This window comes from Harpia harpyja, chromosome 4 (genome assembly GCF_026419915.1).
Source record: "Harpia harpyja isolate bHarHar1 chromosome 4, bHarHar1 primary haplotype, whole genome shotgun sequence".
Lineage (NCBI taxonomy): Eukaryota > Metazoa > Chordata > Aves > Accipitriformes > Accipitridae > Harpia > Harpia harpyja.
This window is the reverse complement of record NC_068943.1, coordinates 5,280,188-5,294,432: the sequence shown is the minus strand read 5'-3', so window position 1 is coordinate 5,294,432 and position 14,245 is coordinate 5,280,188. Positions and strand designations below refer to the sequence as shown.

Genomic DNA, 14,245 nt, shown 5'->3' with positions numbered 1-14,245 from the left:
GAAATGGGTCAACAGAAACCACGTGAAATTCAACAAAGGCAGATGCCAAGTCCCGCACCTGTAGAGGAGTAGCACCATACACCAGTACAGGCTGTGGACTGACTGGCTGGCAAGTGGCTTGAAAGAGAAGACATTAGCATCCAGGTGAACATAAGCCAGCAATGTCCCGCTGTGGCAAAGAACACCAACAGTATCCTGGGCAGCATTAGGAAGAGCATTGCCAGGAGGTCAAGGGAGGAGATCCTACCCCTCTACTCAGCACTGGTGAGACCACATCTGCCGTGCTGCATCCAGTTCTGGGCTCCCCAGCACAAGACATGGTCATACTGGAGCGAGACCAGTGAAGGGCTACAAAGACAGTTAAAGACTGGAGCATCAGACATATGAGGGGAGGCTGAAAGAGTGGGGATTGTTTAGCTTGGAGAACAGAAGGCTGGCAGGGGTGGAAATCTTATCGTGTGTGAATACCTGATGGAAAGGAATAAAGACGACAGAGACAGACTCTTCTCAGTGGTGCCCAGTGGAAGGACATGATGCAAGGGGCACAAACTGAGATACAGGAAATTCCATTTAAACTTCAGAAGAAGGGGGGGGGGAAAAAAGGAAGAAAAAACCCTAACCTTTCTTACTGTAAGGGTAGTCCAGCAATGGAATAGGCTGCCCAGGCAGGTTGTGGATCCTTAGAGATACTCAAAACTAGGCTGGATGTGGTCCTGAGCAACCTGCTCTAGCTAACTCCGCTTTGAGCAGGAGGCGGACTAGATGTGCTCCAGAGGTCCCTTCCAATCTCGGCTATTCTGTGATACATTATTTCTGTCACACCAAGAATTATTTTTACTGCTAAATTTACTGTGCAAATACATGAATTTCTTTTGAAAAGAGACACCATTGCTACACATCATTTCTTTAAATTAATTTCTCTAAAGACCAGAGAACAGAAATCTACCGGACAAGTTCATACAGGCAATTTTCTCAAGTATCCAGAGAACTTCAAGCCTAAAAAGCCAGTCAAACTAAACAGCTGGCACATTTGATGTCAGCCTTCTTCATACAGCTCTCCATTTCAGAAGCAGCACTGCGAAGGTTTTCCTGTATTGCCACTTGCAGTCTTTCAAAAGCCATCTAAAGCCTATTTACCTCACACAGACCAGTATTAAACAGCTTTCATTTTTACTTTTATCCCCACAAAGCTAGCTGAACAAGTGGCAGCAGTGGAGATACACTGTAAATTTGATTAAAATGCACAAATTCAAACCATGCAGCCCTCCCGCAAGCCTGAGCTATCAAAGCCGGGGGGGGGAAATAAACAAACCAAAAAACCCAAAGCCACAACCAAAAAAAAAAAAAAACCCCAAAAAAACAAAAAACCCCAACTCCGCAAAACACTCATATAAGATGGTTTCACATCAGGAAAAACTACTTCGAGGAACAAGAAGCCTCAAATTTTCCTATACAATGTTTTACCTTTCTCTGAACCTTGCAAGTTTTTGCTTTCAGCTATATATATACATCATATATGAATAACTGATACAATACACAAGATTATTTCCTGCAGTTGGTGGGAAACTGAAATAAAACAGAGGCAGTATGCAGAAAATAAATTACTCAATTTTACTGCACTTTGTCAAGCCCTATCTATATTTTCAAAGAGCAGCTAACTAACCCCAAAGGACAAAATATATTACAGTATTTAGATTTATAGTCTGGGACTTTTATCTAAACATGGAAAAAAAAAAAAAGGAATTTTTAAGCAGCCTTAAAATTTGAACCAAAGGGAGCTATCTCTCAGTTTCATCTATTGATAATAAAGTAAAATCAGCTGAACTAGGATAGCCACTTCATAATTATCATGAACAGCAACAACTGATTTTTATTTTCTTTTCAGAAGACTAATCAGCAAAACATTTAATGAAAAGCACAAAGACTAGAATGAAAGCATTCATCTGTACTAACCAGATGTAAAACTAAGATCCAGCTGTTTCACTGAGAATTTGTTGACGATAAAAAAAACCCACGATTGTTCTTTTCTTTTATTCTTCAAACATACACATTCCATATTTCTCATTTTCTATTTCCAATACTGTAATTATTCAATTCAGACACACACTACCATAAGGAAATTGTTTTTTCTGGGAAAAAAAATGCTAAGAGTTGGAAGAATTAGCAATATATTAACTATCATTAAAAGGAACAACTGCCATAAATTCTGCAATGAAACTTCAGTGGGTCATAATGGGCAGGAGCGAAGAATAAAGCTGTAAAACCTTCCATCTCAAACACTTCAGATGTCACAAACAAATGAGGACAAAAACATTAAAAAGTTGCCTAAAGTTAGCGTATCATAAAAGTATTCCTCAGCCATTGTATAATCCTCTTTCCACTTACTTTCAAGGAAGATGCACTTATCTGAGATTCAGAATACAAAACATTCAGTTCTTTATCAATAGCATGGATATCCAAAGCATGCTTCCAAATTCCCAGTGATCTAATACCATTTTCTGGGTGCAATTTTCTCTGCACAAGTCACACTGTAATTTTACGGTATTTTTCATTCAGATTTTCATTCAGAAAACTGTTTAGTGTACAACATTAAGAGTTTAATACCAAAATTAATAGTTACCTAACTATACCCTGCTTTTTACAAGCATTCAGAAAGAATAAATTTCAATTAAATATGCAGAATTTCTGAATAGTTTCTCAGTCTTTTTTTTTTTTAAATATAACATCACTAAAAACTTTCATAACCTGTAGCTGACTTCCTCCTTTCCATCCATTACACTTTTAAAACATAAATTACTGCAATAGAAAAATCTCTCCATGCCTTGAGCACAGAATGAAAAAAACAAACAAGTATCATCAGTAGACACAGCACAGCAGTGAAACCCAAAATGTATTTTAGACACCAAGAGACAGACAGCTAAGGAAAAGAGTCCCAAACAATAGTTTTAGAACAATGACTCTCACTTGTTTCCTCTTACTAAAAAGATCAAACATGGTAAAAAAAAAAAAAAAAAAAAGAAAAAATCCCTCTCAATTAGCTAAGCTATTGATAAAAAGAAAAAAGAAAGTAGTGGCTCTTTGTGGAAATTCCCACCATTAAGACAAATGGCTGAATAAATAATGCTAATAGAGGCATTTAGAAATCTATGTTGCATTAATACTAACTGAGGAAAAGAAGAAAAAGAATGAGTTTTAGGATCTACAGCAATCTCATCGTTTGAGGGGAGACTCTTCTTGCACCCATTCTATCATCTGACAAGAAAATCCAAATGTATGTCTCTTAAGAAGCTGCCTAACAGTGCAACTAAAAATAGAATGGAGAGTACAAGCATTCCCAAAATTTTCCTGTTTCAAGCCTCACTTTCTATGGAGTTACACTGTAGAAGGCTCTTAGTTCTATACTAATGTAGAATCAACACATGGAACAACCTGATGCTTGGGCAACCTAAACATTTATTACTCTCAGATCTGTTCTTGTCCACTAAGAGGAAACAATTCCATGCATAAATACTTCCAATAAACAAAGTATTTACTGGCTTATGAAAGCAATTTCACTGAAAAAGACTGTCTATTCAATACACCTCTTCAAAAGTAAACTACATTTATCTGATTTTGGACCTATACGTCCTGAACATATCCAGGAGTTTGGTTTCAGGTAATACACTAAAGCTTAAAACAAGCTTGGGAAAACAAACAAATGAATTTTACTTATATCAACTAACTTGTGAAAGCCATCATCACCTTGTACTGATCATGGCTCAAGACTCAATTAGGCATACAAGCCAAACACATCAGCTCAAATGAGTTAGCAATTTTGTCAAAATGAAGTTGCTACATTCACAGTCAAGCTTCTCTGTACCAACAGAATTGGAATATGGAAGCTGAAGACCACCATAAAAACAACTTTTCCCTACAGAGAAAGGGAGATCATTTTGATGATAGGTTAGGAAACCCGAGATCAAAATTGTTCTGAGTCTGTTCTCATGTAGTATAGAGTCATTTTGTTATCTTTATGGCGTCTTCTCATAAAAATTCTCTCACAGAATTTCTCCCTCTACATCTCAAATTCAGTACACTGAAGGGATGCTTCCAAATGTATCGTCTCTCTTATAATTGTCAGGTGCATACATATACATGGAAATTTACCCCCCGATTAACAGATGTATACGGACGAACTCAAAGTCCTCAATTTAAAGAGTTTACAAGTAAAAGAGGTTTTGATTATATAGCTGCATCCACACAAATTATTACTTTTAGCCCCACACATTAAACAGTGCTCCACCAATGCAGGCAGGTGTATCGCCACAAAAGCAACAGCCAGGTCAAATTATTCTAGCATGCAGCATTTTGTATTAGATGCCTTGCTAGCTTTGTTCATCAGTGTTTGGTACATGCCCCCCTGCCACACCCAAGAAAGGGAGCATGAAAAGAATTTAAGCAATATTTAAAAATATAGCCAAGATACATATATCCATTTCCTACCTCAGAAACAGACAAGATGCCACTATGTAAAAGTTGACATCAAAGCCTTGTACAACACTCATAACACAAGCCCCAGTATTTAAATGTATTTACCGCATCAGTAATTTTTTGTCTCTCTGGCGAACAAAGATGGCAGTTGACTAAAAGGGCACCTTACTCAAACATGAAACTGGTCAATGAAACTTGTCATATGGCATTGGTTTCCCTGTTCTGGAAGGCCACTGATGGAACTATGTTCTTCCCGTTTAGAGGCTGTTGACACTAATGGTGAGACAACAGTTCAGACAGAAAAGTGAACATTGACATTCGCCACTCAGTAACTGACAAAGACAACCAGTCACCTTGGATGTGACTGATACCAGAGCAAAGATCCAAAACCAGATTTTGTAAGCTCGGCCTTTGGAAATTAGAGTACCTTTCCTTACCTCCTCTACCTCTGTATAAACATCCCACCTTACCTCTATACAAACATTTAAAATTAAACAGAATCCTAGAAAGCCTGTCTAAAAAGCCTAGCTCCAAAACCACAGAAGGGCTGAAACAACGTAACACAGAGATTCATAAAAAACAAGGATTCACTATTGTCAATCCTTATTCCAAAAAGCTGTCCTAATAAATCCTTCAGCTACTTATGAAGTGATGAAGTCAACCCCAAAACCTAACAGACTGAGTACCGCAAACTGCTCCACAAAGACAGAGCAGTCTATACATTACAGTTAATTACCAGTTATTTTCCACCTAATAGAAAAATACCTGCAAAGGTCACAGGAAGACAGAACAAAGAAGCTGAAAGACTGAGAAAACAGAACTGCAGTCATTTTAACCGTACAGTCTGAGTTAACAGCACCAGGATTTAACAACAGTATCCAAATTGAAGCCTCCCTCTGCAAAAATGACTTCCTAGGAAACTAGGTAAAGCACAACAGCAAGAAATCACCCACAGTAGCATGTCCAAAGGAAACCAACCCCAACTCCTCCGCACATGCTTAATAACAAGATTTTGGGGGTGTTTGAGGACAAAAGCCTAGTATCCACATATTCCCTAGAAGTTACTACACATGACTTCCCAGTATTAATAGTTCCACTGTTGATAAGAGTTGACTTGTCTAAAACAGCTCCATACATCTATTGCATAGCCCTGACACAGCCTTTGACCTACAGATAGAGAACATGCTGACTTTGTTTTCACAAATTAAAACTCTTCAGTCCAAGGACTGAGCTTGTAATATGCCATCATGACATCTATCCCCAGGATATTTTAAAACAGATTAGCCATGATCGTAACAATCCAAGGATCTGTCAAATAATTAAGTCCTGTAAGTTACTGCTAAGTATATATCAAACTGTAACTTAAACAGTAACAGTGAGCACAAACTTTCAAAAAAATTCAAATTGGGGAAAGTTAATCTCCTACACAGAAGCTGCAAATGGAAGGCAGCAGAGGCTACATGGCCTTTCCAGTGCCTTTGACTTAGCAACCTAATGTTTTGCAATTACCAAAAACAAAGCTCACACATGAAGTAGTAGTTACAACAGTTTATTATAAAAGGACAATGAGTTATAATAGGGAAGACAGTAATATATATATAGTGTGTAAGAAAAAAAGAACAGCCATGCTGGATCAGAACAAAGGATTCTCTAGGCCAGAACACTTCTCCCACAGGAGTCAAAAGTGAACATCCTGGGAACAGTGCAAGAACAGATAAGTAAATCGCAGTATTTCCCAAAAGACTCTTCCAGTCTCCAGCAAACTGACAGTTCAGATGCTTTCTGAGCCAGAAATGGTGCCTTTACACTTAACAACCTTTCTTTTCTGTTCATTTGTCAAGTTGCCATTTAAATTTAGTTAAACTTTTAACATTTCTTGAAGTGAGACAGTGTGAATGTCAATGTTTATTTACATTTTGGATGAAGAACCTGTAGCTCTTGTACTGAAAGTAACAATGAAGAATGAATAAAAATACCTTGCTGCATGAACACTGTTACTGTTACCAAAAACTGAAAAGGGAGGAAGATAAAGAAAGGATTTTATCACACAGGAGAGGCTTTGGCTTAAAGATGATGGATTTCAAAAGCATCTTAGGAATTTTATGATACCAACATGTGGGCATACCTAAAAACACAAATAAACCTTCTCAGCAAATTATTTTTCTAGGGTGGGGAAAAAAAAAAAAAAAGGTTCAGGGCATTTAGGGGAGAGTGGGGTTGGGTTTTTTGGTTGGTTTTTCCCCCCTTTAGGAGACTGAAATAGGAAAAAGGTGACAATAATTATTTGTAATCAGTAACTCTGCAGTCCATCAGTATCAGTGTTCGTTATGCCACAGAGTGTACTTGAAGCTCTCATTCACCTGAAACTTTTAATTACCTTTACTATGGAAGCACTTAGACTTACAACTAGAAGTCAAACCTAGATCCATTCTAACTGTGGCACTGTACTGCCTGAACACAGCTATCTCCAAAAAGGCAAACCACCTGTGGGCTTTTCTCACTCCTCTGGGATCTGAAGCTGACAGAGCCATTTATCTTTCCTCAGAAGGAGTTTAAAGTATTCTTACTGTTATTACCATAATACAAAGCTCATTTTAAAGTAGGTTAATAAAATCTGTTCTACACAGTTATTTCACACAGATATAAGTACACAGAAAAGCTAGGGTAAAAAAACCTGCTTTTTTGGTTCTCCAACTTCAGAAACAAAGAAAAATACAAGCAAACCAGATGCAGTTTAACCCCAAAACCTTTTAAGTGGGGAAAGAGAGGAGAAAGACATTTAATCACTATTCATTTTAGCATTTCATTGTTAAAGATTACCTTAAAACTGGCTGCTGCCACACATCCAACAGCTTTATGTACTGCAGTACTGTGTTCTGCAGCTTAATTCCTTAAGATTTCCTCTGCCAGCCTACATTTCCTGAGCTTTTTGGTCCAACACACTCATAACACGCTTCAAAATACATTACGGTTCACCAAGCACCCTTACCATAAATTTATAAACACAGTACTTTATTATTTAAAATATAGCTTCCCTAAAGTAGCTATAGAAGCTTACCACAGCCTTGAAATGCAGGCCAGTCTGAAAATCAAGGTCATACACACTTATTCCGAGCCAGCCTTGCAAAAATCTCGTGCGTTACAGACAAACAAGCATCCTCCTCAGGCCACTTCTTTAAAGACGACAACATACCCTCAGTTTAGTAATGATGCACCTTCTCACCACACAAACTCACATCTACGCAAAGCCCTTAAACCAAGGACAGCATAAACTTTGAGTCCAAACTTATCTGCTTGCGTAGAAATTTAGGTCAAAACCCAGCTCTGTTTTTATTCAGGTTACAACAGGCCCACTTCGCACCAGACAGCAAATCTCGGGTTTTGACAACGTTCCAGCACCATCCTATATTCCCTCCCCAGTTTTTCATTCCTTTGGCTCACTCTCTACCCACTCACTTTTTATGCATCACTCTTCAAACATCAATCAGATATGTTGTTCAGAGAGAAATACATTAATCCTTCATTCCTCTGCTCTATTTACACACTACTCTGCTCACGCCAAACAGCATTAATAAAGCATTGTCCCTGCATGGGATTTTTTGGGGGGGTCAAGAAGTTACACTTGTTCACACTAGGACACTGACTGCTCTCTTGTGTAATTACGCAAAGAATGCAGGAGAAAGCTGCATAACTTGTCACTGACGCTGCTTACACCGTTTGTTGCAGAAGCTGGTAGGTGGGGAGGAGGAATCACACTACAGAAAAAGACAAGATAGTCCCGTGATTTAGGCAATTTAATTATAACCCAGAGAACTAAGCTCTATTCCTCTCTCTTCTACATAACAGAAAGTCCCAAACCATAACCTTTGTCTTAAGTAGATGCCACACGCTGTATGTACCTTACTCTTTGAACATTTATGTGCAAATAAAATCAAGAAGAATCATGTACAGAAAACAGACCACCATAAAATTGCTATATACTCTGACAGGATGGAAATGGATATAGACATCTTGAACTGGGTGCAGAAAATTAGCAAGTAGTAATCACATTGCTGAAAGACTTTATGCCTCTACCTATCAGCAGGTCTCCTCACTTTAACAGTGTAAAAAACCACCAAAGTTCACACCTGAGAAACTCTCATAAAAAATACAATAAAAATTCATGAGAAAAATAACACTGTCCTGAATAAGAAGAGATTTGAAGTAAACTCCCAAATTATGAGGACTAACAAAAAGCCTGACTATCTACCCATTTCATACAGCTAGCAGTATTACAAACTAAGTAAAAAATCAAGTCAATAAAAAACGCAGGTCCTTACAAAGATCATTCAGTGACACACATAAGCAATACATGCATATTGCTGGAATAATCTTCATTCTCTCACTTCCGAGCAGCTACGAATCTGACTTTCTAATTCTAAAATATTACAGATTCTGTTTCAAAGTAAGTAGATAGTCATCTTTGTTCTAACATGTTTCAAAAGGATAAAAAACCACAACATTAACCTAGCCCTAGCCAAAGCAAGAAACCCTTACTTCTCTGTCACTGGCAATCGGCAAACTGCTCATACTCGGAAGGTGAACTTGAACACTCAACAGCAGTACCTTCAGTGCAATAAATTAATCAGTTCAGAGTGAGGGCCTACCTGCTCTGTTTGGCATCCAGTACTATGCCTGAGCATATAATTCATACTATGCCTAAGCATGTAACATTTTAAATCCAAATCCTCAGGTTAGGCAAAGAAAAGAGATTCATGACTTAGAATCTTGACTCACAGAAAAACGAACCCCAGTAAATCAATACTTAAACCAAATGAAGCACAAAAACTTCCAATCCAGAAGACAAATTGAGAAAAACTCTATGTGCCATTCCTAAGTTTTTGTTTTGGAGGCTGGGGCAGGGAAGTTTCTAATAAGATGTGGGAAACATTAGAATAACAACACACAGATACCAATGACCTTAATGTTTTTCTGGCAGTAGTTTGCATTTGGACTACGAAAAACGGGGGGGGGACAGGGGGGACGACGACAGCTCAGTCACCAGAAAACCACACCAGTTATTTCAAAAATATAGTTACAAGACGGAACCAGCAAATTGCACCGTATAACAACAGCTTAGCTAATCAACTCTCGAACACAGGAGCCAAACACGATCCCCAAACACCCACCTCAGACAGCACTCCCACTAGCCAGCAGCACCACAGAGATGGGCACTGCAGCAGGCGCTGAAGGTCAACGTTTTCAGGCCCTGTTTTTATGTATGCTTCCCCTAATCACGTCAAGATAACGGGACCAAAAATCGCCCATCAAGACATGCTTCGCTTCATGAATTAAAACACCGAGGAGAACTACCGGATGGGGGGGGGGGGGGGGGAGAGGGGGAAACACAGGACGCACCCCTCAGCTCCGCACACTTGCAGCAAAACAGAGGCGAGGGAGGAAGAAGAGAGGGAGGAAGAAGAGAGGGAGGAAGAAGAGAGGGAGGAAGAAGAGAGGGAGGAAGAAGAGAGGGAGGAAGAAGAGAGGGAGGAAGAAGAGAGGGAGGAAGAAGAGAGGGAGGAAGAAGAGAGGGAGGAAGAAGAGAGGGAGGAAGAAGAGAGGGAGGAAGAAGAGAGGGAGGAAGAAGAGAGGGAGGAAGAAGAGAGGGAGGAAGAAGAGAGGGAGGAAGAAGAGAGGGAGGAAGAAGAGAGGGAGGAAGAAGAGAGGGAGGAAGAAGAGAGGGAGGAAGAAGAGAGGGAGGAAGAAGAGAGGGAGGAAGAAGAGAGGGAGGAAGAAGAGAGGGAGGAAGAAGAGAGGGAGGAAGAAGAGAGGGAGGAAGAAGAGAGGGAGGAAGAAGAGAGGGAGGAAGAAGAGAGGGAGGAAGAAGAGAGGGAGGAAGAAGAGAGGGAGGAAGAAGAGAGGGAGGAAGAAGAGAGGGAGGAAGAAGAGAGGGAGGAAGAAGAGAGGGAGGAAGAAGAGAGGGAGGAAGAAGAGAGGGAGGAAGAAGAGAGGGAGGAAGAAGAGAGGGAGGAAGAAGAGAGGGAGGAAGAAGAGAGGGAGGAAGAAGAGAGGGAGGAAGAAGAGAGGGAGGAAGAAGAGAGGGAGGAAGAAGAGAGGGAGGAAGAAGAGAGGGAGGAAGAAGAGAGGGAGGAAGAAGAGAGGGAGGAAGAAGAGAGGGAGGAAGAAGAGAGGGAGGAAGAAGAGAGGGAGGAAGAAGAGAGGGAGGAAGAAGAGAGGGAGGAAGAAGAGAGGGAGGAAGAAGAGAGGGAGGAAGAAGAGAGGGAGGAAGAAGAGAGGGAGGAAGAAGAGAGGGAGGAAGAAGAGAGGGAGGAAGAAGAGAGGGAGGAAGAAGAGAGGGAGGAAGAAGAGAGGGAGGAAGAAGAGAGGGAGGAAGAAGAGAGGGAGGAAGAAGAGAGGGAGGAAGAAGAGAGGGAGGAAGAAGAGAGGGAGGAAGAAGAGAGGGAGGAAGAAGAGAGGGAGGAAGAAGAGAGGGAGGAAGAAGAGAGGGAGGAAGAAGAGAGGGAGGAAGAAGAGAGGGAGGAAGAAGAGAGGGAGGAAGAAGAGAGGGAGGAAGAAGAGAGGGAGGAAGAAGAGAGGGAGGGAGGGATTCACCAGGCGGAGGGACCTCGTCAGGCGAAGTGCTGACAGCACGCTCCGTTTCCACGGGTTACGAGATCCCGCTCCTTCTCCCCCCCCCCCAGCCCAGCCCAGCCCCCGGGGCCGAGTCAGAGCGAAGAGGCGTCTGTCCGTCCCCGTCCCCCCCGCCTCGCCCTGTCCCTCCACCCCAGGGAACCCCCTCACCGCCCCACCCCACCCCAGCCCCACTCGCGGGGAGAGGCGGCGAGGGCCCACCCCTCGCTTCCCACACACCCCCCACCACCACCCACCCGCCCGCCCGCCGCCGGGGGAGGCGGTTGCTCCTCACCTGCATCCCCGGCAGGCCCGTCTGCACGGGGGAGTGAGCCATGGCGGCGGCAGGGACGTGGAGGGGGGGGGAGCCGGGTCTCCTCAGGCGGCTCCAGGGGACAGGGCTTAGCTCATCTCCACACTCTCTCACAGGCACACACAGTCCTCCTCCTCCTCCTCCTCCTCCTCGCCCTTCCCCCGAGCGCTGGCGCGGTGGGAAAGGGGCCGTCCCAAGCTCGGGCTCTTCAGGCCCCCGTCACGGATGCAACGGCGGCGGCCTCCTCATCCCTCCTCTTCCTCCTCCTCCTCCTCCCCCGGCCGCGCGCGCAGGGCGGCCGTTAGTGGCGCGGCCGCGCGCCCGCCCCGCCTCTCCTACCCGGCTACCTGCACGCGCCGCCCCGCCCGGCTCCTTCCCCCACCCCCCCCCTCCCCTCCGCCGCCATCGGCTACCGGCCGGCGGGGAGGGAGACGAAAGGCCGTACAGTACCGCTGGGTACGGAGGAGACCCGGCGTCCCGGGTTCGAATCCCCTGAGCACCTCTAGGGGTGCGGGTTGCCGGGCGCCGGGTTTGCATCGGCGGCGGGGCGGCGGGGGGCCGCGGCCTTGCGGGGTTTTGTTGGGTTTCTTTTCGGTGGGGGGGGGGAGAGCCCGCCTCCCCACGGGAGCTGCCTCTCCGCTCCCGCTCGAAGAGCGGCTGCCGGTGGGGCTGGGAGGCCGCGCGCTTAAAATAAGGGGAGTGAGGGGCGAGGCGGCAGATCAAGATGGCAGAAACCCTAGACACGTTCTCGCGTGTCCTCTTCCTGCCTCCCCTGCGCTTGGAAGCTTCAGGAATGGTGGCGGTCACGCGATCGCCCCGCTGAGGGATCGCCCCGCTGAGGGATCGCCCCACTGAGGGATCGCCCCGCTGAGGGATCGCCCCGCTGAGGGATCGCCCCACTGAGGGATCGCCCCGCTGAGGGATCGCCCCGCTGAGGGATCGCCCCACTGAGGGATCGCCCCGCTGAGGGGTTTGGTTCCAGGAAGCGCTGGGCTTCCCGTTCAGAAGTTGCAAAAACACCCAAACGACGGCCGTGGTTTTGCGGTACTTCCAAAATGGAAGAACGGTGGGTCAGCAGCCGGGTCCCCCACCCGCAGGGGGAACGCGGGGCCCGTGCAAAACCCTGAAGTGCTGGGCGATGTTGTATTCCTCGTATTTGGCCTATTTAAGCTGAGATTCAAGAGCTCCTTCTCACAGTTGCCAAACGCGCTATGGAGCGCCCTGAGATTCTCTTGCTTTTTTTCCCCCGCAAAAAGCTAGGTAGTTTCATGAGCGTTAAAATGATTGAAACCCGTTCAGCCACTGGGTCTGGGATCCACAGGACAGCGGTTCACTCTCTTCTCGACTGAATTAAAGAGAGGGGTGAGCATCTACCGCAGCATAAATTACTTTTCAGTAGACAGTCCACCAAAGAGTTTGTACAAATCTCTTAACTGCAGGAAACACTTTAAAATATAAAATAGTCTTACTGAAACGTGATTAGAACTCCCACTGAAGGTTTTCCTATAGTTATGATATGCTTTGTTGTCTAATATGGGCTGAGCTAATGCTACACGATCTTGTTTTCCTGAAACTCGTAGAAACATAAATGTCTCTAAGATTCCTACCCCTCAAACTCAAATAAAATTAGCTAACAAACAGCCTTATACAGGCATGTCTGTGTACACACACACAAACACACACACTGATTTTTTTCCCTGAGAAATTAGACTGAATATACCAGCTCTTGAGTGCCGTGAAACACGGAAAAGAGGATGGGTAGAAATTGTGTAGAACATTGAACTATCGGAATTCTTTTATTAGTTATTCATGAAGGAGTTGCTAGTGTCCTTAATGCTGGAATGGAGTTTAAATGATGGGGGGGGTAAATTCAGCAAATATGAAAATCTTTCTACTGTTTACTGGTATGTAATTCTCTAAGAAATGTAAAAGCTTTCATTTGAATTTTACCTCAATCAAAAGTCAAAAAACAGTCACAAGAATCGGTGTCAAAACTTTCTCTTGTTTTCTAAAGCATTTTTGCAATCTTCTTTAAAAAAAAAAAAAAGAGAGAGAGCTTTAGTATTTCCATGGTTGCTCCACTGTTTGCAGTAAATTTTTTAGCTTGCTAGGGAGAAAGTCAATGGGCTACAAGTGAACCTTTTCCTTTGTCCCATGAATACCACTGAGATTTCGCTATCTCACACAACATTAAAAATCCTCATTGAGAAAATACCAGGTTTACCGTTGCCTGTGCAGCTTTATTTTTGCTCCTTTCTATATAGTCATTGTGAGACAGATTTTTAGCATCTGCTTTGCTTTTTGTGCAGTTGCACGTTCGGTGCAGAGTGAAAATAAAAAAGATATAAAACTAAATTTTATCTTTTTTATTACAAAAGGTATAAAGCTATTATTTTCTGTCCATTAGCATATTCTTTGTATATACTATGAAATAATTTTCATAAGGAACGTAGACTTGATTTGCTAGAGATGTTTATGTTTTACCTTGCTAATTCCCTTTCTACATTTAGTTTGTAGATTCTCTGGCTCAAGGCACATAAGCACAAAAAAGTTCCCACGTGCTAGCTGCTCTGAAGTAACTTTCCCCATGTAAGCTCCTAGCCTAGGGCCACCGTGAGTTCTTTCTCTTGCTTGTATGCCATCATTGAGTAAAGATCATGGATTTATTTCATCTCAAGGTTTCAAAGTTCTGTGTTATGTGTTCAACAAGAGACTGTGCCTGAAAAAGGATTGAGCCAGTGGAATAAACTCTATGAGCAGATCGACTTGTTAAATGCAGGAAAACAAAGAAGCAGATTCAAAACTCTGTGTCATAAACCAGATACCAGTCTAAGTTCTAATGAAGTCAGAACG

At 43.0% G+C, this 14,245-nt stretch overlaps 1 protein-coding gene across 3 annotated transcripts in view; it reads right to left on the bottom strand.

The window, feature by feature from the left end:
* STK24 (serine/threonine kinase 24) overlaps positions 1-11,654 on the bottom strand; it is a 65,677-nt gene extending 54,023 nt beyond the window's left edge. For 2 of the 3 annotated variants that reach the window (XR_008234927.1, XM_052785738.1), the window contains exon 1: positions 11,375-11,654. Coding sequence is in view for 1 of the 3 variants with exons in the window: in XM_052785738.1 (XP_052641698.1) it covers positions 11,375-11,416 (42 nt within the window). In the remaining 2 variants the exon portion in view is untranslated. Of the gene's footprint in view, positions 1-7,528; positions 7,618-11,374 lie in introns of those variants that run through there. The other variant, XM_052785739.1, reaches the window with a different exon arrangement.
* Between the last annotated feature and the right edge of the window lie 2,591 nt (positions 11,655-14,245).